The sequence below is a fragment of the Eutrema salsugineum genome, unplaced genomic scaffold (assembly GCF_000478725.1).
Source record: "Eutrema salsugineum unplaced genomic scaffold, Eutsalg1_0 scaffold_6, whole genome shotgun sequence".
Classification (NCBI taxonomy): Eukaryota; Viridiplantae; Streptophyta; class Magnoliopsida; order Brassicales; family Brassicaceae; genus Eutrema; species Eutrema salsugineum.
The window spans coordinates 2,773,991-2,798,012 of NW_006256547.1; the positions used below are offsets into that span (position 1 = coordinate 2,773,991).

At 38.7% G+C, this 24,022-nt stretch overlaps 6 protein-coding genes across 9 annotated transcripts; 3 read left to right on the forward strand and 3 right to left on the reverse strand.

The window, feature by feature from the left end:
* The first annotated feature begins 122 nt into the window (after positions 1-122).
* LOC18013455 (ATP-dependent Clp protease proteolytic subunit 2, mitochondrial) lies at positions 123-1,632 on the forward strand. The gene is made up of 2 exons (XM_006394520.2): positions 123-540; positions 996-1,632. Exons 1-2 carry the CDS (start codon positions 237-239, stop codon positions 1,412-1,414), a joined length of 723 nt encoding a protein of 240 aa, XP_006394582.1. The 5' UTR covers positions 123-236; the 3' UTR covers positions 1,415-1,632.
* Positions 1,633-2,251: 619 nt separating this feature from the next.
* On the forward strand, positions 2,252-11,733 carry LOC18013414 (ENHANCER OF AG-4 protein 2). 4 transcript variants are annotated; one of them, XR_002897693.1, is made up of 14 exons: positions 2,252-2,744; positions 3,088-3,164; positions 3,456-5,195; positions 5,269-5,782; positions 6,009-6,117; positions 6,321-6,433; positions 6,514-6,701; positions 6,902-7,613; positions 7,714-8,203; positions 8,368-8,463; positions 8,561-8,700; positions 9,443-9,544; positions 11,073-11,255; positions 11,362-11,733. XR_002897693.1 is itself a non-coding variant. In XM_006394521.2 (11 exons), exons 1-11 carry the CDS (start codon positions 2,634-2,636, stop codon positions 8,629-8,631), a joined length of 4,221 nt encoding a protein of 1,406 aa, XP_006394583.1. In that variant the 5' UTR covers positions 2,252-2,633; the 3' UTR covers positions 8,632-8,948. The 4 variants fall into 4 exon arrangements, 1 of the variants encoding a protein (XP_006394583.1); XR_002897695.1 differs by having other exon boundaries at positions 11,073-11,649; XR_002897694.1 differs by having other exon boundaries at positions 9,443-11,649.
* Positions 11,734-12,274: 541 nt separating this feature from the next.
* Positions 12,275-13,280, reverse strand: LOC18013415 (uncharacterized protein At5g23160). Its single transcript, XM_006394522.2, has 2 exons — positions 12,918-13,280; positions 12,275-12,739 (listed from the first exon to the last, which is right to left on the reverse strand). Exons 1-2 carry the CDS (start codon positions 13,242-13,244, stop codon positions 12,275-12,277), a joined length of 792 nt encoding a protein of 263 aa, XP_006394584.2. The 5' UTR covers positions 13,245-13,280.
* Positions 13,281-14,142: 862 nt separating this feature from the next.
* On the reverse strand, positions 14,143-15,393 carry LOC18013209 (serine/threonine-protein kinase-like protein At5g23170). Its single transcript, XM_006394524.2, has one exon. It carries the CDS (start codon positions 15,377-15,379, stop codon positions 14,366-14,368), a length of 1,014 nt encoding a protein of 337 aa, XP_006394586.1. The 5' UTR covers positions 15,380-15,393; the 3' UTR covers positions 14,143-14,365.
* Positions 15,394-16,614: 1,221 nt separating this feature from the next.
* On the reverse strand, positions 16,615-19,062 carry LOC18012587 (cytochrome P450 86B1). Its single transcript, XM_006394525.2, has 2 exons — positions 17,787-19,062; positions 16,615-17,239 (listed from the first exon to the last, which is right to left on the reverse strand). The coding sequence occupies exons 1-2, from the start codon at positions 19,041-19,043 to the stop codon at positions 16,811-16,813; spliced, it is 1,686 nt and encodes a 561-aa protein (XP_006394587.1). The 5' UTR covers positions 19,044-19,062; the 3' UTR covers positions 16,615-16,810.
* A 1,365-nt stretch (positions 19,063-20,427) lies between these two features.
* On the forward strand, positions 20,428-22,729 carry LOC18012588. Its single transcript, XM_006394526.2, has 4 exons — positions 20,428-20,546; positions 20,988-21,082; positions 21,295-21,566; positions 21,667-22,729. The coding sequence occupies exons 1-4, from the start codon at positions 20,517-20,519 to the stop codon at positions 22,464-22,466; spliced, it is 1,197 nt and encodes a 398-aa protein (XP_006394588.1). The 5' UTR covers positions 20,428-20,516; the 3' UTR covers positions 22,467-22,729.
* The last annotated feature ends 1,293 nt before the right edge of the window (positions 22,730-24,022 follow it).

Below are 24,022 nucleotides of genomic sequence, written 5' to 3' on the forward strand. Positions count from 1 at the left end.
TAGTTAATGTGAAAATTCATGATTGCTGTGTTTGTGGTTCATCTGCAGAAATTTATTTTTGCTCTGTAATCATTTTCCCAATAAACAAAAGAAGAGAAAAAACAAATCGAGGAAAAAAAAAAGGTACAAATAAATCTGAAATCCCTAACCTCGAGAAAGCACCCCCGAATCGAGTTTCATTTGCTCGAGCATTCACTCTTCCACTCTCTCTGAGCAGAAACAACGCTTGAATTCCGATGATGAGGGGTCTTGTTTCCGGCGCCAAGAGGCTATCAGCTCCATCCTTGATGGCGACAACCACGGCCTCTACGAGAAGAAGCTACAGTCTGATTCCGATGGTTATTGAGCATTCATCGCGAGGAGAGAGAGCTTACGACATCTTCTCTCGATTGCTCAAGGAGCGTATTATCTGCATCAACGGTCCCATCAATGACGACACCTCTCACGTCGTCGTCGCCCAGCTTCTCTTCCTCGAGTCTGAGAATCCTTCGAAGCCGATCCATATGTATCTCAATTCACCAGGCGGCCATGTCACCGCCGGTACGCTTTGCTTTCCATTTTCCATTTTTTCTTCTTCTTATGTTTAGCTTCGTCAAAATTCTGGATTGGGAATGGAATTGCTAAATGGCGCGACTTTGTCGATGCTTGTATTGCTTAGTTCGTACTTGGTATAGTAGAGTATGTTGTTCGTCGATTTTGGTTCCTCTGTGGATTTGGGTATTTTTGTTCACCGATCAAAAGCCTCTATCTTTTAGAGGCTTTTATCACTTGATTCATGCAATGAGTCTACTGCTGAAATGTATGGCAGCTACTAGCTTGAGAAAATTTTAATTATTGTTATAAGTTCTCTAGTAAATCCACTCCTCGTTGCTGTTAATTTCAGTGTCCACGGTCTCATGATTGTCTGGTTTGTGACGAGTTGACATTTTCTTAGTCTCAAATATCGTTTCCCATGTGTTTTGTGATCCATCATTTATCATTTATCTTTGATGCAGGTCTTGCAATTTATGATACTATGCAGTACATTCGTTCTCCGATAAGCACAATTTGTTTAGGCCAGGCTGCATCAATGGCTTCTCTTCTCTTGGCAGCGGGTGCAAAGGGGCAGAGGCGGTCGCTGCCAAATGCAACCGTTATGATTCATCAGCCTTCAGGAGGATATAGTGGGCAAGCTAAGGATATAACGATTCATACAAAGCAGATTGTTCGTGTGTGGGATGCGTTAAATGAACTGTATTCCAAACACACTGGTCAACCTATTGACGTGATTGCAAAGAACATGGATAGGGATCATTTCATGACTCCTGAAGAGGCTAAGGCGTTTGGAATAATCGACGAAGTAATTGATGAAAGACCGTTGGAGTTGGTGAAAGATGCGGTTGGAAATGAAAGCAAAGATAAGAGTTCAAGTTAGGAAGTAACTGGTAATCAAAGTAATAAATTTTCTTCTTTTCCCTTACCAGTTTTGCTTTGCTTCAATTAGATTACTTTTTTCTATGGATAAGATTATGCTCTGCAGGGCACAATCTCTTAAAACTGTTTTTTATTCTTTCATATATGGATCATGACTATATTTCAGAACTCTTTACCTTGCATGTTTACACAGTCTCAAATCTGATTTTAGTTAATTGAATAATTGGATAAAGAGCGGCCCTGGGTCTCAAAATTCATTGTCCAGTCAGATCCGATACACTCTTTTGATTTAACTAGAAAGTCTAGAATGGTGAGATAAAATCATGTGTCTGCTGTGGTCTGCTGGTTTTTAGGGTTTTGATCAAAATTCTTGGCTGCATTAATTTTTGGTTATTTTGTGTTTAGAACACCATCAGATTCTTATGGTAGCCATTGGACTTTGATTGTGCTCTGAGAAATTAGGGAGAGGCTCTTAAGAAAACTCATGTCATCTTTAAGGAGTCTTGTCTTGATGAGCTGAGCATTTGATGACCAGTGTTTGCTTCTTTTGTTTCTTGGACAGTATAACCCTCATAAAAAAGTTTTAAAAATTCAATCATATTTGTGTTATAGTTTATTTTCTGTATTATATATATATATATATATATGGTTTTGGTGTTCCTATGGAAGCGTGAAGGAAAGGAAGTACTATTTTACAATAAATAGAACAAAAAAAGAAGGAAATATTGATTTGTATGACCAATGTGTTAAATATTTGTTTAGGAATTAGTAGTGAGATTAAACTATACAATTTGGAAAATAAGAAGAAATTGGATTCGATTGGATCTCTCCATCTGTAAAAAAAAAAAGAAAAACGAGAAGGGGAAGAAAACGCCGACAACAGTAACCCAAGTTCTCAGACAAAATTCCTCGCAAAGTTTTTCGTTCATCTTTTAGCCCTAACCAGTAACCACCATCATCGTCTCTCGCGACCGCCTCAATCTATCTCAATCTCTGAATCAATCCCTCTTTTTCTCTCTCTCCCGCTCCGTCGCTGTCCGTGATCTCTTGCTGTCTCCGCTGTCAATCAGCGAAGCTTTCTTCCTCCGGTGGAATTGATCATCAATCTCCGGATTGGAATTTGAGTCTCTTCTTGGTTCTCGGCGTTGGATTGAAATCCGCAATTCTGCTCGGTGCTGCTGTTTTTGCGCTCAAAATTAGGGTTTATAGCGGTCTCGCCTATGGCTCCTGGGCGTAAAAGAGGAGCGAGCAAGGCCAAGGCCAAGGGGCAGTTGATTCTCGGTGATCTGGTTCTTGCCAAAGTCAAAGGCTTCCCTGCTTGGCCTGCCAAGGTACCCTTTTCTCTTCCTTCTCTCCGCGTTTCTGATTTCTGAACTGGATTTTTTTTTCTTCTCTAATTCATTCCCTCTGGCATCTGATGATGGTACACATTTAACTTTGTAAAAATTATTTGGGTTTCTCTTTATTTTGCTGCGTAGCCAATGTTCGGAATACGTACGTTGATGAACTCTAGTGTTCTTCTGTCAGTTAAATTGTTACTCCGTTAGTTGAATTATGAAAAAACTTATATGTTAAGAAAGGTTTCATCTCGGTAACTACAGAGCGTGAGGATCTTTTGAATTCGTTTTTCTTTAGCTGGTCTCGTTGGTGAAGGAATTTGATTTTGAGTTTCAGGTCAGCCGGCCTGAAGACTGGGATCGTGCGCCTGACCCAAAGAAGTACTTTGTTCAGTTCTTTGGAACACAGGAAATGTAAGCAAGTCCCTTATATATATGTACAGATTTTTGGTTAGTTGATCCATGTTATTTCAAAATTCTGGTACCTTCTCATCTAGAAAGATATATTAACTGTGTTCAGTAGATAATGTTGCTAGAATTAGGCAGTAGATCTCGGTGATCAGGTGTTCTCTTACCTAATTGAAATTTCACCTTTTCTCGCCATGTTACCATCATAGTTTGGTTGATCTTTTTTGGCTTACTGTATCTTTGGAGTTGGCTTGTCCCTTGCATAGTGATCATTGTCCCTTGTATCCTCTACTGCAGAGCTTTTGTTGCACCGCCTGATATCCAAGCCTTCACTAGTGAGGCAAAGAGCAAACTATTAGCAAGATGTCAGGGTAAAACAGTCAAGTTCTTTGCTCAAGCTGTGACGGAAATCTGCACCGCATTCGAAGAGTTGAAAAATCACAAGTCAAATGGTTTGGGGAGTGAAGATCCCATGGATGCTGCTGAGCCTGATTTGACGAAGGCTGAGATAGTAGATGGAACCGATCATATATTTACTGAGTCTGATGGAACTGGTAACTTTGATTCTAGGACGGATCCATGCTTCCCCAAATTAGATAAGAGTAGTGGTGAAGAGACAAAGGCTGAGATAGGGACGCGAGATTCATCTTCATTTCTGGGATCAAAGATCACATCCTCGGGTAGCGAGTCACTGGAGAGTGGTTCATGTGACCCCAAAATAAAGGAAAAGGATTTTGCTAAAGGGACTGACGGTGATGGTTGCATTGAACATTTTGGTAATGGCCAAAAGAATCTGGCCGCCAACGGTAAGAGGATAAAGAAGCTAGCAGGTAGCACGGACAGGAAAGGTGAAGATCCAGTTCATAGGGACAAAAGCACTAGCTCACATGTGCCAGATGGTCGTGTTGCTAGTGGTAAATCTGATTCCAAAAAGTCAAAAGGTCTGTTGACAGAGAAATCTAGCTCCAAAGTGTCTGGAGGTAAGCATGAAAATTCACCTGGCTTCAAGGGTGGGGTTTCCGGCAAGAAAAGGAGGCTTGAGAGTGAACACCCTGCACCAAGAGTAGATGAAAGCTCACGTGCTGCTAAAAAGCCGCGATGTGAAGGTACGAATGACAAAGAAAAGTATGAAATTGATAATAAATCTGATTCTGCTGGGACTGTATCAGATATGAAGCGTGCAATTGTTTTAGGATTAAGTGCTCATGGAGGAGATTTACAATATGATAAAGAAGTAGTTGCATATACAAAGCGCCGCAGACAAACAGTGGAGCATGCTACCTCTCCTCCTGGGTATCATGATAAATCCGAGAAAGGTCAACTGGAACAGAAAGACCATTCCTCTTCTGTTAGTGATAAATCCGGGAAAGGTAATCTGGAACAGAAAGACATTTCCTCTTCTGTTAATAATGCTAAGGTCCCAGGTGCACAGTCGCTGAAAAAACGGAGGGCTGTTTGTATTTATGACGAAGATGATGATGATGATCCAAAAACCCCTTTACACGGAAGACAAGCCGCTGTTCCCAAAGCAACATCAGTTTTGACTGATGGTCCGAAAAGTGTTAAGATATCTGCTGGATGTACAGAGAGTACTGGACTAAGGAAAGGACCTCTGCGTAAACATCGTGAGGATGCTTCACGCGTATTATCAGATAATGTGGAGAATTCTACTAACCGCTTACACATGGTAAAACCCATCAGTGAATTGCCGCCAAAAGATATCAAGCAGATCTTGCGATCTCCTAAGATGTCTCCTCAGCTGGTTTCGACGAACAAGTATGTTGCAGGACAGCAGAAAGCGACAAAATCAGATGTCAAAGTTTCTGGTGTTGTGATGGCAAAGAAGCCTAAGAGTGATTCTTGTAAGGAGGCAGCTACGGAATCTGATAAAGTAAGCTCTTCTCAGTTTCAGCCAGAAAATCAGAGACACAAACCAGCTTCAATTGCAGATAGGCCAATAGTGGTTCCAAAAGCTGCGCTACGTTTGAATGATGCTGGTGTTTCAAGAGACACTTCTGAGGACTTGTCTGCTGGCATGTATGTCACATTCTATCTGTCATATTTCTTTTGTTTATGTCGTCTGTTGCTTATAAATTTTTTCCTTTTCCAGGCTTGATATTACTCGAGAAAACTGGAGTGCTCCATATATCAGTTCGAGGACCCCAGATTCGGCTGCATCTATGAAGGAACTAATTGCAGCTGCACAGGCCAAAAGAAAACTAGCACATTCACAAAATTCAGTTTTTGGGAGTTTGAACCCTAGTTTCTTAAGCGTCAGTGATACACAGATGAGGAGCCATAGCCCATTTATGGTTCAGAATGCTTCAGCCTCAGCTGCCATCCCAATGCCTTTAGTTGTTCAAGGACATCAACAAGATTCTTCTCCGTCAAATCATGGGCATCAGTCCTCATCAAGAAATCGAAATGAGACTGATGATAATGAAGAGAGAAGACTTAGTTCAGGGCATAAGTCAGTTGGAAGTTCACTTAGTGGTGGCACGGAGGCTGCTGTTTCTCGGGATGCTTTTGAGGGCATGATAGAGACCTTATCAAGAACTAAGGAAAGTATCGGACGTGCAACACGGCTAGCAATTGACTGTGCCAAGTATGGGATCGCTAGTGAGGTAAGATGGTTGGTTTTCATTAAGTTTTGTCTTAAGGCCATCAACAAACTTAGTGTGACGCTGCACATATAAAATCAATATAGAGTTGCACTTTTCCCGGCTTAACTTATTGATGTTAGCTTGCTACGTTAGCTGCTTTGACTAAATTTTTTACCGCATTTGACATGTAATATTTATACAGGCAATAGTTGTTTTAATTGGGTAATTTGTTTGTGTTTATATTTAGGTGGTGGAACTTCTCATACGGAAACTGGAAAGTGAACCTCACTTCCATCGTAAAGTGGACTTGTTCTTTCTCGTTGACTCGATCACCCAGTGTTCACACAACCAAAAAGGTGAACTTTCTACTTGAATGGATGCCATACCTGTTCTCAATTATATCAATTCCTTGAAATGGTAATAGTATTTGGATTTTTCAATTCCTTGAAATGTTAATAGTATTTTATTATTATTGACTACTTTCAAAGAGAACACCTAATATATTTTATTTTCAGAAACTATCTTTACCGAAAAATATTAAAATTATTTCTGTTTGTAGGAATTGCTGGTGCTTCGTACGTTCCCACAGTGCAAGCGGCTTTGCCACGTCTTTTAGGTGCTGCTGCTCCTCCAGGGACCGATGCTCGTGATAACCGTCGTAAATGTCTGAAGGTACTTTTATTATTTGCTCGTGTCCAGGTTATCCTTGCCTTTTTGTTGGCTGGAGTCAGTGACCTCGTCGCTTTGTTTAGGTTCTGAAGTTGTGGCTTGATAGAAAAATATTCCCTGAATCTCTTCTTCGTCGTTACATTGATGATATTGGAGCTTCTGGTGATGATGCAACCATTGAGTTCTCCCTGCGACGTCCTTCTAGATCGGAGCGTGCTGTAGATGATCCTCTTAGGGAAATGGAAGGGATGCTTGTTGATGAGTATGGCAGGTATGCTAAACGCTTGTCTTGCTTTGTAGACTTGTAGTTTACTATCTGGGATTTATATATATATCGCTGGGCTTTATAAATATCGCTGATGGCAAAAGAACTTGCAAAGTCAGGAAATTTATATCAGTGAAAACCTGATAGAAATGAGTTCATTGTCATTCTGTCGAGTGTTTATGAACGTATTTGCCAATTTTCTGCAGCAATGCAACTATTCAGCTGTCTGGGTTTTTTTCTTCTCATACTTTCGAAGATGATGAAGAAGATGACGATCTTCCAGCATCACAAAAGGAAAAAATTACATTTGCTGGGGAATCTTTCAATGCTTTAGATGACTTGGAAGTACGTGATACCTCGAGTGATAGACGCCGAGTTTTGGAGGATGTAGATCATGAACTTGAAATGGAAGATGTATCAGGTCAGCGGAAAGATTTAGCGTCTTCCTCTTTCTGCGAGAATGAGACAAAGGAGCAGTCACTGGATGTTAGGGAACTGATCACAGAAAAGACAATCGAGGTGCCTCCTCTTCCAGAGGGTTCTCCTCCGCTACCTCGTGAATCACCTCCATCCCCTCCTCCTCTACCTCCTTCTCCCCCACCTCCATCCCCACCCCCTCCGCCTTCATCTCCACCTCCATTGCTGCCACCACCACCTCCCACGGCGCAATTTCCACCTCTTCCTCCACCTCCGTCTCAGCCTCCACCACCACCGCCCCTTTCACCTCCACCTTCGCCGCCACCTCCACCTCCACCGCCTGCACAATCTATAGCTTTACCACCATCATTAACAAGTCAACCGTCCATAGCCAGCCATCATCAGTTACCACGTCAACTAGGATTTCCTCTTCCAGCATATCCATTATCGCATCAAACATACCCAGCATCCATGCAGCAAGACCGCTGTAGCATTTTCACTGTAAAGTTCTTTGATTTACTCTGTTTGATGTTACTCAAGCTCCTCATGTACATTTGCCTTTTTTATCAGTTATGTTTAAATGCATGGGCATCATGTGCAGGGTGATCAAATTGTCCAAGGGCCTGGAAGTTCTTCACGTGGAAGTCATGTTGAGGGCGTTGCAAAAACTGAGTTTTTCATGCAGCAGTCATCTAATTTTTCTCCAGCTGGAGTGTGCAGCTCCAGAGAGCCTTCAGCATTTACTTCCTCCAGACAACTAGAATTTGGGAACAGCGATGTACTTTTTAATTCTGAAGCTTCTTTGCAGAACCAACGGTTTCAGCCGAACACCCCTCTGTCCCAAAGACCTATGGTTAGGAATCTGCCTTCAGCACCGTCCAGTCATTTTCCGTATTCAAACCATGTTCAATCACAATCCCAGCATTCCTACACTCATCCTTACTCTTTCCCACCTCAACGCGATGATGGACGACGATATAGAAATGAGGAGCCATGGCGGATGCCTTCAAGTGGACATAGTGCAGAAAACCAGAATGGTGCTTGGATGCATGGAAGAAATCCACATCCAGGCCTTCCCAGAGTGACAGACAGTATGTAGATGCTTGAATCCTTATAGACTTTTAACTGTTGAGGTTTATTAATTTACATGATTGCTTGTGAGCATTGTAATACATTTGTTGATTATGATTGTCCAGCTTTTATGTTTGTGTCATGGCTATCCTTGTGATTGATGGTCTTATTTGATATTAACCAGGTTTCTATCGGCCACCTCTAGAACGTCCACCTTCAGTGACAATGAGCTATCAGCCTTCTGCTGCTAGTAATTTGCCACCTGTGTCTGCAATTCCAGGTGAGACTATCTCAGCTAATACATCTGATTGTAGACTCACAAAGACTTAGTCAAAAAACTTTGTTCTTGCCTTACCATTTTAAATTACGCATTTAAGGTCATGCTGCTTCCCAGAAGCTACCATCTCGGCCAGACATACCTACCGCTAATTGTTGGAGGCCAGCTTGAAGGAAAGGTAGAATTTCGGTTGCCTGCTCCTGTTAGTATCAATGGAAAAGAAGCTGCGAGATTAACAAGGTTAATCCTCTAGGTTTGAGTTTTTAAATTCTAAACTTAAGTCAGTGTTGTCATCAAACAGTTACAGTTATACATACTTTCTCTTTCATGGAGGAATTTTTCGGATATATCCACTTCCAGAGGCATCAAAACTACTGCAGACTTTTGCCAGGATTCTGTATATTGTATTTTTTCCTGACAAATGTATCTGGGGAACATATTCTTCATAGTACAGGTTTTTGTTTTTTAATTGGTTAGTACTTACGTTCCTCAATTCCTGTAATTATGCCAATCACAATGTGCACAAAGCTTTTCCTGGTTAAATGAATTTTGAACTTCATAGAGTTTTTTTGTTTCATTCTCTAAGCTCTGTAGTTAGTCTTTCATAAATAATCTTTGCTGATCTCTGAGAAATCACATTAAAGAATACGCAGTTAAAGAGTATATTTGACTAGTGAAGCAGAACTTGGTGGCAAGAATATTCAGTGCAAGCCTGTGTTTGCTCCTTGTTGGTTCCCAAATTAGATACCTATGTCTTAGTCTGTATCTTTTTGTTTGAATGAGTAACGTCCCTTTAGGTCCAGGTATGTGGTAGTTCCTATTACATTTTCTATTGGAGACCTCCCATACATTAGCCTTCTTAAGTTTCTTCACCACAGAGGAATTCCCTTCAACATTTCTTTATTCTTTCTTGTAAATTTGTGTTCTCATGTCTTTCTCTTCTGGAGATAAGCCATTTCCCGCTGCCTCGTATATTTAGCAGGAACAAGAAGTATTGCGAGTCCAGCCAGTCCATTTCACAAGTATCTCCATATTGCTATCTTGTGCACTGCTGATCTGAAGAAGTATATCGAAGACTTGTGAGGTACTGCTCCTTATTGCTTGTCTGAAAATATATGTTCTCCACTCAAGGCATATGTGTTTTAGTAACATAAAGAGGTTTTGGTTCTTAATTATGGTGAGCACTTGAAGAAGTGTTTTTACCGTTTGATTTCTCAAAAGAGCCATTTATTTTTCATTTTTTTTGCAATTACATATTCGAGATGTTAGAGGTTTGAAAGAAAGTTTGGCCTTTACCTAGTTTCAAATTATGTTGGCAACTTGGGAAAGGATTTGAGTTACTTGGCTGTGAGCTTATGGTGTTCCTTGCTAGGCTTGGGACAGGCTGCTACTCCTATGTCAGTGTGTTCAAAACAACAGCCTTCTTAACATGTTTTACTAAGCATGTGTTTGCAGCTGCCTCTCACGCCTGTCGTGTTTAATTGTCATGAACTTACCCGTTTATGTGGTACTGGCCATCGGGGTTGCACATGTGAATATGTGTGCTATTTTTAGGATTTGCTCAATAGCTTACAATCTTTGGTTTTGAGAAAGCCTTTCTCATATATATCTCTTCAAAGTGGTGTAGCCCTTCTTTTAAATATGGGTTTGTGGCGTTGATGCGACTTACTTGTTCTTTGACTAATGTCTCTGGGTTTCAATCCCTATTTTCCATAGGTTTTTTACCGCACCTTGTCCTAACCACTAGATATGGTTAAGATAAACAAGCCTCTTCTTTAGCAATCCATTCCAGTCCCCGTTTTTTTGTTTTTTGTTTTTATTTTTATAAATTTTACTCACATCTTTTTTTATATAAACAAGTCCATAGATAATTATTAATTATTTATTCATTAATAGTATATATAGTAGTTACTTTTTATAGTTTTATTTACTTGATTTCAATTATTCTTTTGCACTCCTTATGTGTTTGTTTGTATTGCTTTTATTGGACAAGTCGAAGCACTTAATTTGCTCCAGTTAGGGTCTGAAGATTGTAATTCAGTGCTTATTTTGCTCAATGTATAAGCTCCCTCTCGACCATTCCTATATTAATTTGTCAAACCACTGCTTGCTTGTTCTGTGAAGTACATTCATGTTGGGTAACATACTTAAATTAAGTCGTAGATGGGAATCAGGGACATAATCTCATCACATGTTTCACGATGAACAGCAAGAATTATGCTTTAGAACATAACAAATTGATGTGGACAAAGAAGTATCAGTGATTGAGAGGGATTCAGTATTACATGTTTAATCTCTGGTTCTTGATAGAGTCGACTATTTTGAGGGTATTAAGTACTAGCAACTTGCAGTATATGCAAATTCTCATCTCTAAGAGCATTCACCAGAGAAATTACATAGTTGCAGCACCAGATGGTCGAGTTCACTGTTTTTTGTCTGGTCAAACTACCCCATCTACGGTTAGCTTCTTGGTATATGCAGTAAGTCGCCTGTTGTTTGTGTTGTCTCATTAAATTTTGGGGGATAGATTTCTATATACTTGTGTTTGTGCTGACTTCAGTTGCGAGAACATCTCTTCTTAAAGGTGTTGAGTGACTTGTGTCGTGCAACAGGCTTTTGATACAAAGTTGAACCACCTCGAGCGATGGGAATCATGGTGGTGGGAAATAAGTGTGGATGATACTCATGGTCGGATTATGCAAAAGCTTGATGTAAGAAACTTCTCTTGTTCTTACACTCTTGTCTTCTTTGTAGTGTACAGTGGACTACAAAGAACATTAAGAGCACATATAACGGTATGTTCCCTGTAAACATAGACAATGTGATTCTGTAAGATAGGTGGATCGTCTACTTTGAAATAGCTACAACAAAACCCTGGTTTATTGCGAGTTGGTTTTTCAGGTGTTGAAGTTGTGAGATTGGTTCGGGAGCTGAGAGTTGCTGGTCTTCGGGAACAGACTAGGCTTTAGAAGATTGAGATCTCTGCTTGACAGTCGAGTTTCTCAAGTTCGGAGGTCAGTTTTTTCGTCATTGATAAACATTAATTAGGACTACCTTGTTCCGACTCTTTTAACAGAGGGAAAGTAAAATAAGGCCAAATATGGTGTCGGTGAATGTTGGTATATTATGCCAGAAATGTTGTTTTACAAAACTAATCAATAGGGCTTTCAATTAACAGAGTTTAAAATTCATCAGACTAATCTTGTAACCAAACGATTAGGCCTTGTAACATGTTATTTTTACTCGATTAATAAAGTTAATTCAAAGTTTTTGCTCAAAAATGTGTTGCTTTTTTCCGTGGTTTCCAAAGGCCATTTTTACCTTTTTAGCATCACTTAGCGCCAAAATATATGCTTGTTTCACCCCCAAATCTGATCAACCCTAATTCTACCCAAACTCATCATTGACAGTCCCTTTATATCTGTAGCAATCCTGAATTAAAAAACTGGAAACGTGGTTAAGACATTGATTAAGCAGAAGAATGCGTGGGGACAGTTATGCAAATTTTGTCACGCTGTGTCAAATATTATGGAAGTCCAGACTGTTGGATTTGAAAGTATTTAAAAATACAATATATATACTGTATATTGACAATGGATTTTGGAAAGTGTGTGCACGCATGAATGTGTGATTTGTATCAATCGTGATGGTATATACATTTTTTTAATGTGCATACACATTCGCCATGTCAAAACAAAAAGAAAAATTTAGAAGATACTACCAAACAAAATCAACGGATGAACAAGAAATTACGTCTATAATAGAGGAAAACAATAAATAAACAAAACAAGTAGAAAAATATATTAAAACGTGGTCACAGTGAAACGCGGTGTTGCCGAACAAGAAATCCTTCCAAAACGACTTTTTTCTTATAGGCCTCGGAGTTCAAATCCAAATCACCCGGAAACGATACACCATTCGCTTTGCCGCCACCACTGCGTTTGCGTTTGGCCGCAATCGCAGCTTCTTTGAGACGAGGAAGAAAGTAACACCAAGTGGATGTACAAAGAATCGCGCACAAACGTCCCCACATCAACATTATCATTAGCGTTAGCATTATGATTATTATCCCGATTACCGGGTCAACCCGCGACACTTTCCTGACCAGTGACGACTTCTTTTCCTTCGACTCCTTCGGCTTTGACCCGAACCCGACGGTTTTAACCGGGTCGAGTTTCCCGCCATGAACTGTAGTCCACGCCCGTACATCGTGACATGTGTAGTATCCTGAGAAACTCAGTGGATCCGGGTTTATGTCTCTTACTTCGTTAGTGTCTTTCTGGAAAATGAAAAAAAAAAAAAAAATAACAGAATTATTCTCTAATAATTAGTTATATATTTTTTTCGAAATGAAGTGAAAAATATGATAGGAATAAGCAAGTAAATAAGAAAAATTCTCTATGTTTGTTTTCTAAAAGACATTTAGTTACATTAAGGAAAAATAAAGAAATAAGTACCTCTTTAGTTTCCTGTCCAACGGCAACGTTATTCTTCCGATCAGTAACTTGACGTATCACCTGAAACAGATTTTGCTTATCATCTTCAATAGTCAGGTTCTGTTTCTGCGTCTCGTAGATCGTTGTCGTTGTGATCTCGCCGTTCTTAAAACGAAATTTTGTCGCTCGCGAGAACCAACGACTTCTCGTCTTCTTCTTCTTCTTCTCTTGGCCAATTTCTACCATCGGTTTGTCTACGTGTATTTTCCGGCAGATCCCAAAACAACGAAGAAAATAAGAAGACGAAGAGCAGACTCTCTCTCTCGCTTTCCTCTCGGGTTTGCCCATTGAAGTTGAACTTGAATGGAATCCAAGGATCGAGAAATATTGTAATAATGTTTCAGAGTCTTTGAATTTATATAATCAATGATTCTGAACGGTTGTAAGTTATCCCATTTTTGAATTAATTAGAAATTAGTTTTAGTGTTCGCACGCTTTCGGAAATGCGATGAATATATATACTTATTTATCTAAAGTCTCCAAGTATTCGAAGTATTAAGGTCATGCCTTAAAAAAAAAAAAAATACAATGTCCTAACTTATAATCCTAACTTATCAAAACAGGAGTATATAGGTTATTACAAAAGATCACTGATAACTATATCATTTAACTTAACTATTTTTTTTTCTTGAGGTCGATCATTTTGTTTTTGGTTACAGTTTATGATGGTCGATCATATATTAAAAAAAAAAACAATTGAAAATAAATCATAAATTTGACGTTTTAGAATATGTCCGACCTAATACCTTTACAGATATCCACGTTTACCGGCAAAATGCCAAACAAAATTGATATGCTTAATATATAAATCTGATCCTGTCTTAATTACATGTTCATATATCTTTCTATAGAACATGGTTTTATAAACAGCATGTGTATTTTAGAAACTTCAAAAATCTGGATCTATAAATCCAATCTTGATATATATATATATAGGATAAAAGCGATTTGGTGAACATTTTCTTGGTCCATCACAATATTTCTAGAACTATGGCTAGTATCATAAGACGTAGTACGACCTGAGGGAGATTCAACAAGAAAATAGAAATATTAAAATATAATTCAGAGTAAACAAAGTCGATAGAAGATTTTGCTGGTGGCCAGCCAAAGTCTTTCTTAATAGTTATGGTCGTGTCCACGTTTCTAGTTTCTACATCGCCAAATCTTCACTTGCTGTCTGTCTGAATTTTCTTTGATAACTAAGACAATTTAGTACTGATTCAACCAAATTTACAGAATATATCATCTTAATTTCCACAATTTGTCGGGGTTCGAATGCTATTGCTAGTTAAAAACAAAAGGCCCAGAGGCTATTCAATATGTTCTTGTGCTTTGGATGGTTTGTTTTTGTAATCACCCCTTTGGGCCTAGACCCGATTCGATGTTTGACCCGGCTTGTCTTTTACAGCTCACCTAACGCGACAGGTTTGACCCGGCCACGTCAGCGTCTCTCTCAACCGTTTTTTCCGCCGTTTCAGCTTAACAACCCCGCGAAAGAAGCTTATCCACAACGGGAAACTCCTGAGAGGCTCCGCCAAACACGTCACCATCTCCGCCGTGATTTCCCCGGAAGACGGTCGCGATTCCACATCGGAGGAGACGCACCGCGCCGCCATCCGCAGCAATCGAAGATTCGTTCCCATGAAAACGCCCGATCCTCCGCCGCAGCAGATCTCTCCGATCTTCCCCTCTTCGATCAGCGGAATCGCCCAGTCTACTATCGACGCCGGCGAGCGAGACACGTCGATGGCTTTTCTACAGCTGAAAATCTCCAACAAAACGACGCCGTAGCTATAAATATCCGTCTTCGTGCTCAGTTCATCCGGAGACGTGTAACTCGGATCTAGATAACCGATGGTTCCTGCCGGCGCCGGTTTGACCTTACCGGTTAAGTCCACGGCGAGTCCGAAATCCGCAAGCTTCGGTTCCCAATTCGAATCGAATAGAATGTTTTCGGATTTGATGTCACGGTGGAGGATGCTCTGTTCATGGAGGAAGTGAACGGCACGAGCGATCTTGAGAGCGATCTCGATGCGATTGAGCCACGTGGGAGGTGGAGGATGAGATGTGGACACGTGTAATAACTGGTGCAGTGATCCGTTTGGCATGAAATCAACGACCATGAGCCTTTTCTCGGCATGGCCAAGAAAGCTCAGGACGTGTGGGCTACGAGGCAGCGACGACATAACACTGATCTCGTTTTCTAGTTTCTTCGTTTGTTCTGATTTCTTGAAAAGAGGTGAGGATGATGGTGAGGGAGACGAAGATGGTGTCTTTATGGCTACGACTATGTGTCGTTTGTTGTCGTCTTGGTCTTGAAGAAGGCCTTTGTAAACAAAACCGTGGCTTCCTTTGCCGATGAGCCGCGAAGGAGAGAATCCATCGGTGGCTACAACAAGCTTCTCGTAATCAAACTCTCTCATAAGTCGCAGAGAAATTAAGAAAGACGGCTTGTTAATTGTGTAATGTGGTGTGTATGTAACGTGAATAAAAAAAGACACTTGAAGAATAAAGTTGCGTAAATAATAACGAGATAAATATTGAGAAAAGCAAAAAAAAAAAAATGATGCCGAGGGAAAGCAGAAGGAATAAAAGAATAAAAACTTTTTTTTCTCTCTCTGTTTATATAAGTAATGATGATACTAGTCCTTTTACATATTCCTTCGGACATTTTTCATGCTTTTAAGACAGTTGGGTTCAAAATTTAAGGTCAAAAGCTGACTCACAATGTTAAACAACTTTTCAAAACACTCCTGCTCTTTTTCTTGCATATGTTTCTGGCCTAACCGTGACACAACACCTTAACCGGTACGTTTAGCTAACCCGAGAACTGTGAGTCACAGAGATTAACAAATTCAGTGAATACTTAACAACAACAACAAAAATTTAAGAATAAAGTAACGTTTAATGAAATAGTACTAAACAACATGAAGCTTGCTTTCTTCATAACTAATGCTCTGCAGTAAGCAAAATTATCAACATGGACCTTCAAAATGGGATATGTTCTGTAAAATGAAAAATTGCCACATAATTGCCACATGTATTCTCTTCTCACATATTGCACATTGCCGGCTCTGGAAAGAGGCATTCTGTTTTACATATAGTAGATTTATACACATGGTATCGTAATAATAGTTTGAGTTTACTTAACAATTAACATTATTTTATATGTTTTTGCATTCTATAACACGTTTTAAAGTTTTCTTAGATCCCTAGCATTTGTTGATTTTATTTCGTGAAATAGCACCTTGTTAACTGTTCATGTCTCTTTCGTTCTCGTGAAAATGGTAGAGATAATTAAATGAAAAAGTTATTGTGACGTGATGTTTTTTTTTTTTTTAGTCATTTGATACATATTCGACTTGATATGAACGTCCTCCAATATGAATAAAATATGTGTCTACGTCGACCTATATGCAGAACAATATTCATCTATCATTTTTGATTTTCAGGATAAAGTATGGATAATTTTCACCAAGAAGTGTTAGTTTCTTTAAGTTTCCCAAATGTATTCATTCATCAAAATGTCATCATATAAAAATATTATTCACGCATAGGAAACAAAATTAAAATCCCAAGTAATATAGTTATTATTACAAGCCCAACCAACCATACTCCGAACAATCACCCTTAAAGTTATACATATAAGGTCTACGTATTTGATATAACCAATCAACCTCCTCCTCATTTCCACAAAGTCACAAACTAATAAACCCATATAGACTATACACATCATCGACTAACCAAGATAATGAAAAAAAAAATACATTATTAAAAATTCAAATGACCCAAAAATAAGTAAACAATATTCTTAATTATGATCACCATCTTAACTAATTAACAAATCTCAAACACTAAACAGTAATAAAATTGCCCACATCAATAGACTTGGCATAGTATTGTTCTATCTCGGAGACACTCCTTTTGATTAAATTCACCATCAAGCCATGTTTCATGTACATTGTAAGAGCCAGCTTTGGTTCCACTTTGTGACCCTCCACCACGTTCACCTTGTACCGGTAAACTATTGCAGCCGCCACAGATTTCATCTGATAATAAGCAAAATCTTTGCCTAGACAAAGGCGTGGACCACCGTTAAAGGCCGTGAATTTATAGGCCGACTCACTCATGAACCGTCCGTCTCTCAGCCACCTCTCTGGCCTAAACTCACGACAGTCTTTTCCCCAAATAGCTTCCATACGACCCATTGCGTAAATCGCGTATATAACTTTTTCTCCTTTCTTCAGTATTGTTCCATCTGGAAATACATCGTCTTCTTGGACCTGAATTATAATTATAATAATAATTAGCTTCAGAAAATCTACAGTAACCTCACGCGCGAGGTGATTGGGTTAACAGAAAATTTAATATGAATGAGTTGGTCGTTAGGTATCATGGGGAAACAGCAAAACATAACATTCTTGTGAGTTACCAAGAAGTCAAACAGATAGTTATTTATTTCTTCCTCGAAGGAATTATATTTTGAAGACACATGTATATTTCTGACCAAAAAAAACAAAGATACCAGTGTATTAATTAGGTGTCTTCCCAAGAATTTTCATACTACTTTAATTTATCTGGTTATTGATTAGGTAACCGATAAGAAATCAAACAGAAATTGGAATTTGAAGTCATTCTCTTTTTTTTTTTGCCATCTAATGGTTTAGTAGTTTATACGATCCAATATTATTAAGGGTTTATCCTCTATCTTGGACAGTCTGAACAGGAACTATAACAAGCAATCTAACTTTTATTTAGTCAAATTGGCTTTCTTGGAAAGTAACTAATTGAAATTTAGAAGAAAACAGATCAGATTTAGTTAAGATTTACCTCTTTATGATCCACAGGAACTGAAGGATACAATCTGAGAGCTTCAGACAAAGCAGCTTGTAGATAGTCCATCTTCTTGATCTCTTCTGGTCCAAAGACAGGCTCATAATCTATATTCTCTGAATATCCATGGTCATCTCTCTGCCTCAGAATCTTACACATCTCCACCATGATCTTCTGTTCAACCTCCGGATTCTTCTCTAGCAACCAGAAGAACCAGCTCAGAGCCACCGAAGAAGTATCCCTCCCAGCAAGTATGAAGTTTACACAGATATCACGAAGAAACTTGTCTGAGAAACTCTCTCCCTTCTCATCTCTCAAACCCATAAACACCGTTAAGAGATCTGATCTCTTTGTTGATTCACCCTCAAGAGACAGTTCTTTCTTCCTCGTCCTGATAACTTCTTCAGCGAAATCATCAACACCTTTTATTGACTCCTTTAGCATCTTCTCTGTTCCTACATTAAGATACCTCATGAGCTTCCACACGCAAGTAGGAGTGACGAACCTCAAAACCGCGGCTTCTGTCGCATCCTCAAAGGCTTTCGCAAAGGGTATTACAGGTTGATCAGGACCGAGGCAGCCTGGATCGACGCCGAAAGCAATCATACATACGTTATCGAACGTCATTCTCAACAACACGTCTTGTAGATCGATAGGAGAAGAGCTCTTGACTGAAGTTTCAAGAACCGGTAAGAGCCTCTTGTGCACTAGCTCATACAACGAATTAGTGGTTAACTGTCTGAATTTAGCTGAATGAAACTCGATGCTCGCGGTTTTCCTTTGCCTCTGCCAAGTGTCGTCATCTGCGTTGAAGATTCCGTCTCCTAGGAGGTCTCGGAGGTTGTCCCGGAAGTAAGAACCTTTAGGGAAGACAGAGAAACGGTTCTTGAGGAGATGCTCAACGTTTCTTGGATCGCAAGTAATAGTGCTGTTGAGGCTGCTAAACCAGGGTCCTCTAAAGCGGAAAGTCCCGTTCTGAAGACAGAGAACTTCGGATAGCCACTCGTATATGTTTCCTCTGAGGCCAAAAGCTAGAGAAGGAAGCATCCCAAGAAACGGCCACACTGGGAGACCATGGCGTTTCTTCTGACGCAAGGCATGTATGGCGACAAAGGCGAAAAGGGCGATAAAGAGCTCAAGAACTTGAACATTTCTCAAGAGAAACAGCCTCCGTGAAACCAGAGGCTCACGGGAAGAAGAAGAAGAGACGAAAACGTCATTGAAAGTGAGATAGTAAGAAGAATTAGTACTCATTGTGACAACGAGAAGAGAATGTAAGTCTCAGAAATGAAGAATGGAGAGAGGAATCGAGAGAGATTAATAACAATGGAGGCCGTTAGTTAGCTAGTGGGTGAAGAATATTGCATGAATTTCTTGTGGGTGACAAAAACTTGGGCTCTCAGGAGGAAATGGGTTTGATTTGGTGAGCAGAAAAATGTCGTGTCTTTATATTCCTGCGGCTCTTGATTCTCGTGCATGTATTACTTTTCTTACACTTTAAGTAGGTGTTCTTTTGGGGTTTTGGCTCTGTTTTCGGGAATTTCAAAGGCCGAATCTTTTTGGGGGTTTAAATAGAAAAATAGGGTTTTTGGTTGTGTTTTTGACCAGAATTTTGAAATTGTTTAGAAAAGGATCAGATGAAGGTAGTTGGCGATGGGTAACCTAAGTCCCTTAAATAATCCATTAGTATATTTAGCTCCTTGCTTCTGCCCACTTTGCTTTCTTTTCTTTTTTTTTTCTTTTTAGTGACGAAGTTAATGAATTTTATATTCCCAATAAATCAAATTAAAATGGGGGTATCAGATCTATAGAAATTGATTTTTATTTTTTTAAAATTTGGCCACTTTATCGTTGATTTTTTTTTTTTTTGATAATGGGTTATAGATGACTAAATTTTGAGGTACTATATCATTATGCAGTCAGAATTGGAAGATCGATTTGTAAAATAATCAAAAGGTGGTTCGAAATTTGACGTAGATATACTAGAATTTTCTTTTAAGAGTTTGTAATTTGAAATATACTTACATTGTATGACTATTGATTTACGTAGTCATCAAAATCCCGACGTCTATAGTAGTGCCTAGTTGGTAGCTTTTCTCACAAATAAATTGCTGTTATACTTTTTCGAAGGTTTATGTTTAATTTGTGTCAATCTCGAAATATATTTTGTTAACAACAAAGAAAAATCTCGAAATATATTAGAACCGAGTAAAGAGATTTATAAACCAGACTGATTGACCTAGTCTCTTACTGGAAGTCTGTAACCCAAATTTTTTTTGGCTCAAAATATGCTGCTCAAAATCTATCAAAGATTTTTTTTTTTTTTTAATTCATGAATGTTTTTAGATTTTGAAAGTGGTTTTTGGTTTTTGCTTCCTACACCTATTGAATGATAAATCCAGTTACTATTGTTTGCATTGGAAAGATTAAAAAAAACTTCACAACAACAAAAAAGGAAAAAAAAATGTGGACGAGAAAATGGGCCAGAAAGATATAGAAAGGCTCTAAAAGCCATGGAGGTGTTGGGCCCATTAATAAGAAATAGGCCCATACTGGTGATGCAGCCATGGTGTGCTGCCGAGTAAGTAGTAAGATGCAGATGCTGCCATCTTCATCAATGGAGGTTTTGGACCCAAACTTTTACGACTCCTGATGTTTTTCAGCCTGTTCTAACGACCCTCATAACGAAGAGGTTAGAGAATCGTTTCTGAAAAAGAAAAGGAGAACATGGCGGCTCTTTTCAACAAGTTTCAGCAGGTTAATGAATCTCTTGCTTCTGTGTTTGATCCTGTCGAATTTTCTGAACAGTTTTTCCCTCTCTGGTTCGATTTATAATACTGGGTAAGAAGAAAGCTTGATTTTTTCGTTCGGATTTTAGTCTTTCGATCTGAACCAATTTGTTTGAAGTGTCCTCATGCTGTTTTCAGTCTGTGGCATTGCAAGAAATAGATTAGAATAGTTGAAATTAGGTTGTAGAGGAATCATAAAAGTTTTTCTCTTCTCGTTGTTAAATGTCTTATAAATTTGCTCGTTTGATCAATTTACTCTTCCTGAGGCATTCATGGGATCATTTCAGGACTTGGGAGATTGCAGGGTTTTAGTAGGAGTTTAGGCAGTGCTAATTGAGATTTCGAATTATCTTACTTGTTGCTACTGTTACCGTTCGTTCAATTTGTTTCATTACTTTGCTTTTTTCAGGCTGTTGGAGTTCTTGCCAAAAGTACCACATTTGCTAAGAACCCAAGGCAACTGCAATTTGAAGCAGACATTAACAAACTGTTTATGTATACAAGGTTGGTCATTTATCATAGGAGAGAAAATAAGTTTGGTTTCTGTATCTGTTTGTGTACTAGATTGCTTATAATCATTGCGCTACAGTTTTGATCACAGTCGAATGATTCAATAAAATCCTTAAGTTTATTTAGCTCTAGCTATTCCTTGTAAGGTATTCCATTCTTGTATACACGTCCATCTTTCTGCGCTCATAAAGACCAATTGTGTTTAGCTATAATCGGTTGGGACGAAAAGCTGAGGAGACGGATGCAGAAGAGATCATTGAGATGGCTGGTAAAGCCTCTTTATCTGAGCAGCAGAAGCAAGTTCAAGAGAACATTCACTACCAAGTTGAAAACTTCTGCTCTTTGATGGATGGAATCCTTCTTCCTGATGTTCGCAAGCAAGAGTCGGTGTCACAATCGACAAGCCCTCCTCGTCGTCGAAGTGGTCTTACTTTCGCCATTGGTGGGAATAATGCTTTCCCAACTTCAGATAAGCCCCGTAAGTGTTATAGTTTACATGAGTCAATTTGTGAACTTTATACTCGTTAACACTTTCTTTCATCTTAATTATTATTCTCACTGATTTTTCTTCAGCACAGTTGTTCCCGAGACAAAGCCTTTGACACTCGCTGAGGTCTCACAAAGATTAATGGATCAAATAGGCTATACCCTCGAGATCAAACCGTCTGTAATACCTCACAAAGACGCTGGTCAAGGTTGTTTCATCAAAGGCGAAGCAGATGTTGGAACCGTCCTAGCTTTTTACCCTGGAGTTATTTACTCCCCTGCTTTCTACAGGTACATTCCTGGGTACCCGAAGGTTGACTCACAGAACTCTTATCTCATCACGAGGTATGATGGGACTGTGATAAATGCTCAGCCTTGGGGTCTCGGGGGAGAATCTAGGGAAGCATGGACTGGTTCCTACAAACCTGCGGTCAAAACAGACACCAAAACCGCAGAAAACGGTTCAGACAGGTTATGGAAAGCGTTGAGCAAGCCACTCGAAGGTTCGGGTAAAGTAAAAGAGGTTCTTGAGAGGAGAAATCCGTTGGCTTTTGGTCACTTGGCTAACCACCCGGCGAAAGAAATGACTCCAAACGTTATGATATGTCCATATGACTTCCCCTTGATGGAGAAAGACTTGAGGCCTTACATTCCGAATGTATGTTTTGGGGATTCTGGAGAAGTAAAGATGAAGAGGTTTGGAAGCTTTTGGTTTAGGACAGGAGGTAAGAACGGTTTGGATGCTCCGGTTCTAAAGACACTGGTTTTGGTGGCAACTAGGGCGTTGCGTGATGAGGAGCTTCTGCTGAATTACAGGCTGAGCAACTCTAAGAGACGACCTGATTGGTATACTCCGGTTAACGAAGAGGAGGATCGGAGAAGATGGAGCTAAACCTGTCCAGTTCTCTTGAGAGCCGAAAGTTCCAAAATTGTTAGGAGCCAATTTGTGAATTGGTCTAAAGTTTTTTTTTTACATCCGGGTCTAAAGTTCGAGTTTATGAGGCTATGTTTTTCTTTTTCTTTCTTTATCATTTTGCTTTAATTAAACAGGTTGAAGTGAGTTTTCTATTAGACACTTTTTTTTTAAACTTCAAATATTTTTCTATAAAGGGTCAAATTTCAAATTACTTCATATGATGTGATTCGCATCTATCAAATAAGTATTTTCTGTCATAGGTTGTGATTGTATTTTGACTAACTATTTTAAGTTGTCATCAAATGTATAGTATTGATTATATTCAATTTTTCTTTTTTCTTTATAATGTTTTAAAATCGATACAAAACAAAATGTAGTTACAAAAAAAAATCTGATGAAATTTCAATTAAATACGAGAAACATCCAAAAAAAACATATTCTTGATTTGATAGCATTGTATCATCCAAAAAAAACTGTTAGAAATTTTTTGAAAAGTTATCTCTATTTCTTTTAAGAAATTTTTGCTTATCATTGTATCTATGATGTATATTCACAAAACTGAATCTTTATTACGCAATCAAATCCGTAACATTCTTTTATATATCACAAATATAATACTTCATATATCACCATTATAATATTATGATATATTACATGTAGATCGGTCATTGACTCATTGCTAATATCAAGGAGGAAGACACATGAGATAGGGAGAAATAAGTAACAATGTTTGGTCAAATCTCTCTACAAATAATCTTATGAACCGTCACTTTCTTCGCTTTCCTCTTGCTTTTTATTTGGATCCTTCTATTCCAATCTATTGACCAATCACTTCATTATCTCTAATTTTCTCTTATCGTTTTTTAATATTATCTCATTCGTAAAGTCCTTACAGAAACGATATTGCGGACATCGCACAAGTTGCGTCTGAACTTGCCCATAAAGAGAGAATTTGCCCATAAACCCTCCCAAACGGCCAAACAAAACCTCTGAATCTGTTCAATATCATGAGAAATCAAAACAGAAAAACAAAATTGCCCATAATAAAATGGGAAACTCGATTTATTAGAAACCTTTCTATTAATATAATGTAGATACTGTAATTAATCATTATAAACAAATAAATTATTTGCTTCTTTCACATTTGAATTTTCTTTTTTCATGTGTCCGTATCTTATGTAAAAATGGTAAAGAGTAAAACACATAAATAATCATCATAAAATTCCAAAATGGAAACGGTATTAAAGACAGAGCACAAGTTGCGTATGTAATATGGTTTACCTATTGTAAACAAAAAGAGAAATGCTGTAAAAAAAAGGAAACTCAATCTATAACAAACCTTTCTATTTATAAAACACAGACTGAATTAATTGAAAAGAAAGAAAGAAAATTGTCTTACTTTTCAAGATTTTGATTTTTCTCATCTGTCTTATCTTATGAATATGGTTACCACCCACTCTCTCTCTCTCTCTCTCTCTCTCTCTCTCTCTCTCTCTCTCTCTCTCTCTCTCTCTCTCTCTCTCTCTCTCTCA

What these genes read in the sequence shown, in the direction of transcription:
- LOC18012587 (XM_006394525.2), bottom strand. Translation starts at nt 19,043, where the DNA reads ATGAGTACTAATTCTTCTTACTATCTCACTTTCAATGACGTTTTCGTC. An exon ending in TTCCTGTGGATCATAAAGAG is followed by an intron (nt 17,240 to 17,786) that starts GTAAATCTTAAC and finishes ATTATAATTCAG; the next exon opens with GTCCAAGAAGACGATGTATT.
- LOC18013455 (XM_006394520.2), top strand. Translation starts at nt 237, where the DNA reads ATGATGAGGGGTCTTGTTTCCGGCGCCAAGAGGCTATCAGCTCCATCC. An exon ending in AGGCGGCCATGTCACCGCCG is followed by an intron (nt 541 to 995) that starts GTACGCTTTGCT and finishes TCTTTGATGCAG; the next exon opens with GTCTTGCAATTTATGATACT.
- LOC18012588 (XM_006394526.2), top strand. Translation starts at nt 20,517, where the DNA reads ATGGCGGCTCTTTTCAACAAGTTTCAGCAG. An exon ending in AAACTGTTTATGTATACAAG is followed by an intron (nt 21,083 to 21,294) that starts GTTGGTCATTTA and finishes AATTGTGTTTAG; the next exon opens with CTATAATCGGTTGGGACGAA. An exon ending in CCCAACTTCAGATAAGCCCC is followed by an intron (nt 21,567 to 21,666) that starts GTAAGTGTTATA and finishes TCTTCAGCACAG; the next exon opens with TTGTTCCCGAGACAAAGCCT.
- LOC18013414 (XM_006394521.2), top strand. Translation starts at nt 2,634, where the DNA reads ATGGCTCCTGGGCGTAAAAGAGGAGCGAGCAAGGCCAAGGCCAAGGGG. An exon ending in GAGGACTTGTCTGCTGGCAT is followed by an intron (nt 5,196 to 5,268) that starts GTATGTCACATT and finishes TTCCTTTTCCAG; the next exon opens with GCTTGATATTACTCGAGAAA. An exon ending in CCTTCCCAGAGTGACAGACA is followed by an intron (nt 8,204 to 8,367) that starts GTATGTAGATGC and finishes GATATTAACCAG; the next exon opens with GTTTCTATCGGCCACCTCTA.
- LOC18013209 (XM_006394524.2), bottom strand. Translation starts at nt 15,379, where the DNA reads ATGAGAGAGTTTGATTACGAGAAGCTTGTTGTAGCCACCGATGGATTC.
- LOC18013415 (XM_006394522.2), bottom strand. Translation starts at nt 13,244, where the DNA reads ATGGGCAAACCCGAGAGGAAAGCGAGAGAGAGAGTCTGCTCTTCGTCT. An exon ending in TTGGACAGGAAACTAAAGAG is followed by an intron (nt 12,740 to 12,917) that starts GTACTTATTTCT and finishes TTCATTTTCCAG; the next exon opens with AAAGACACTAACGAAGTAAG.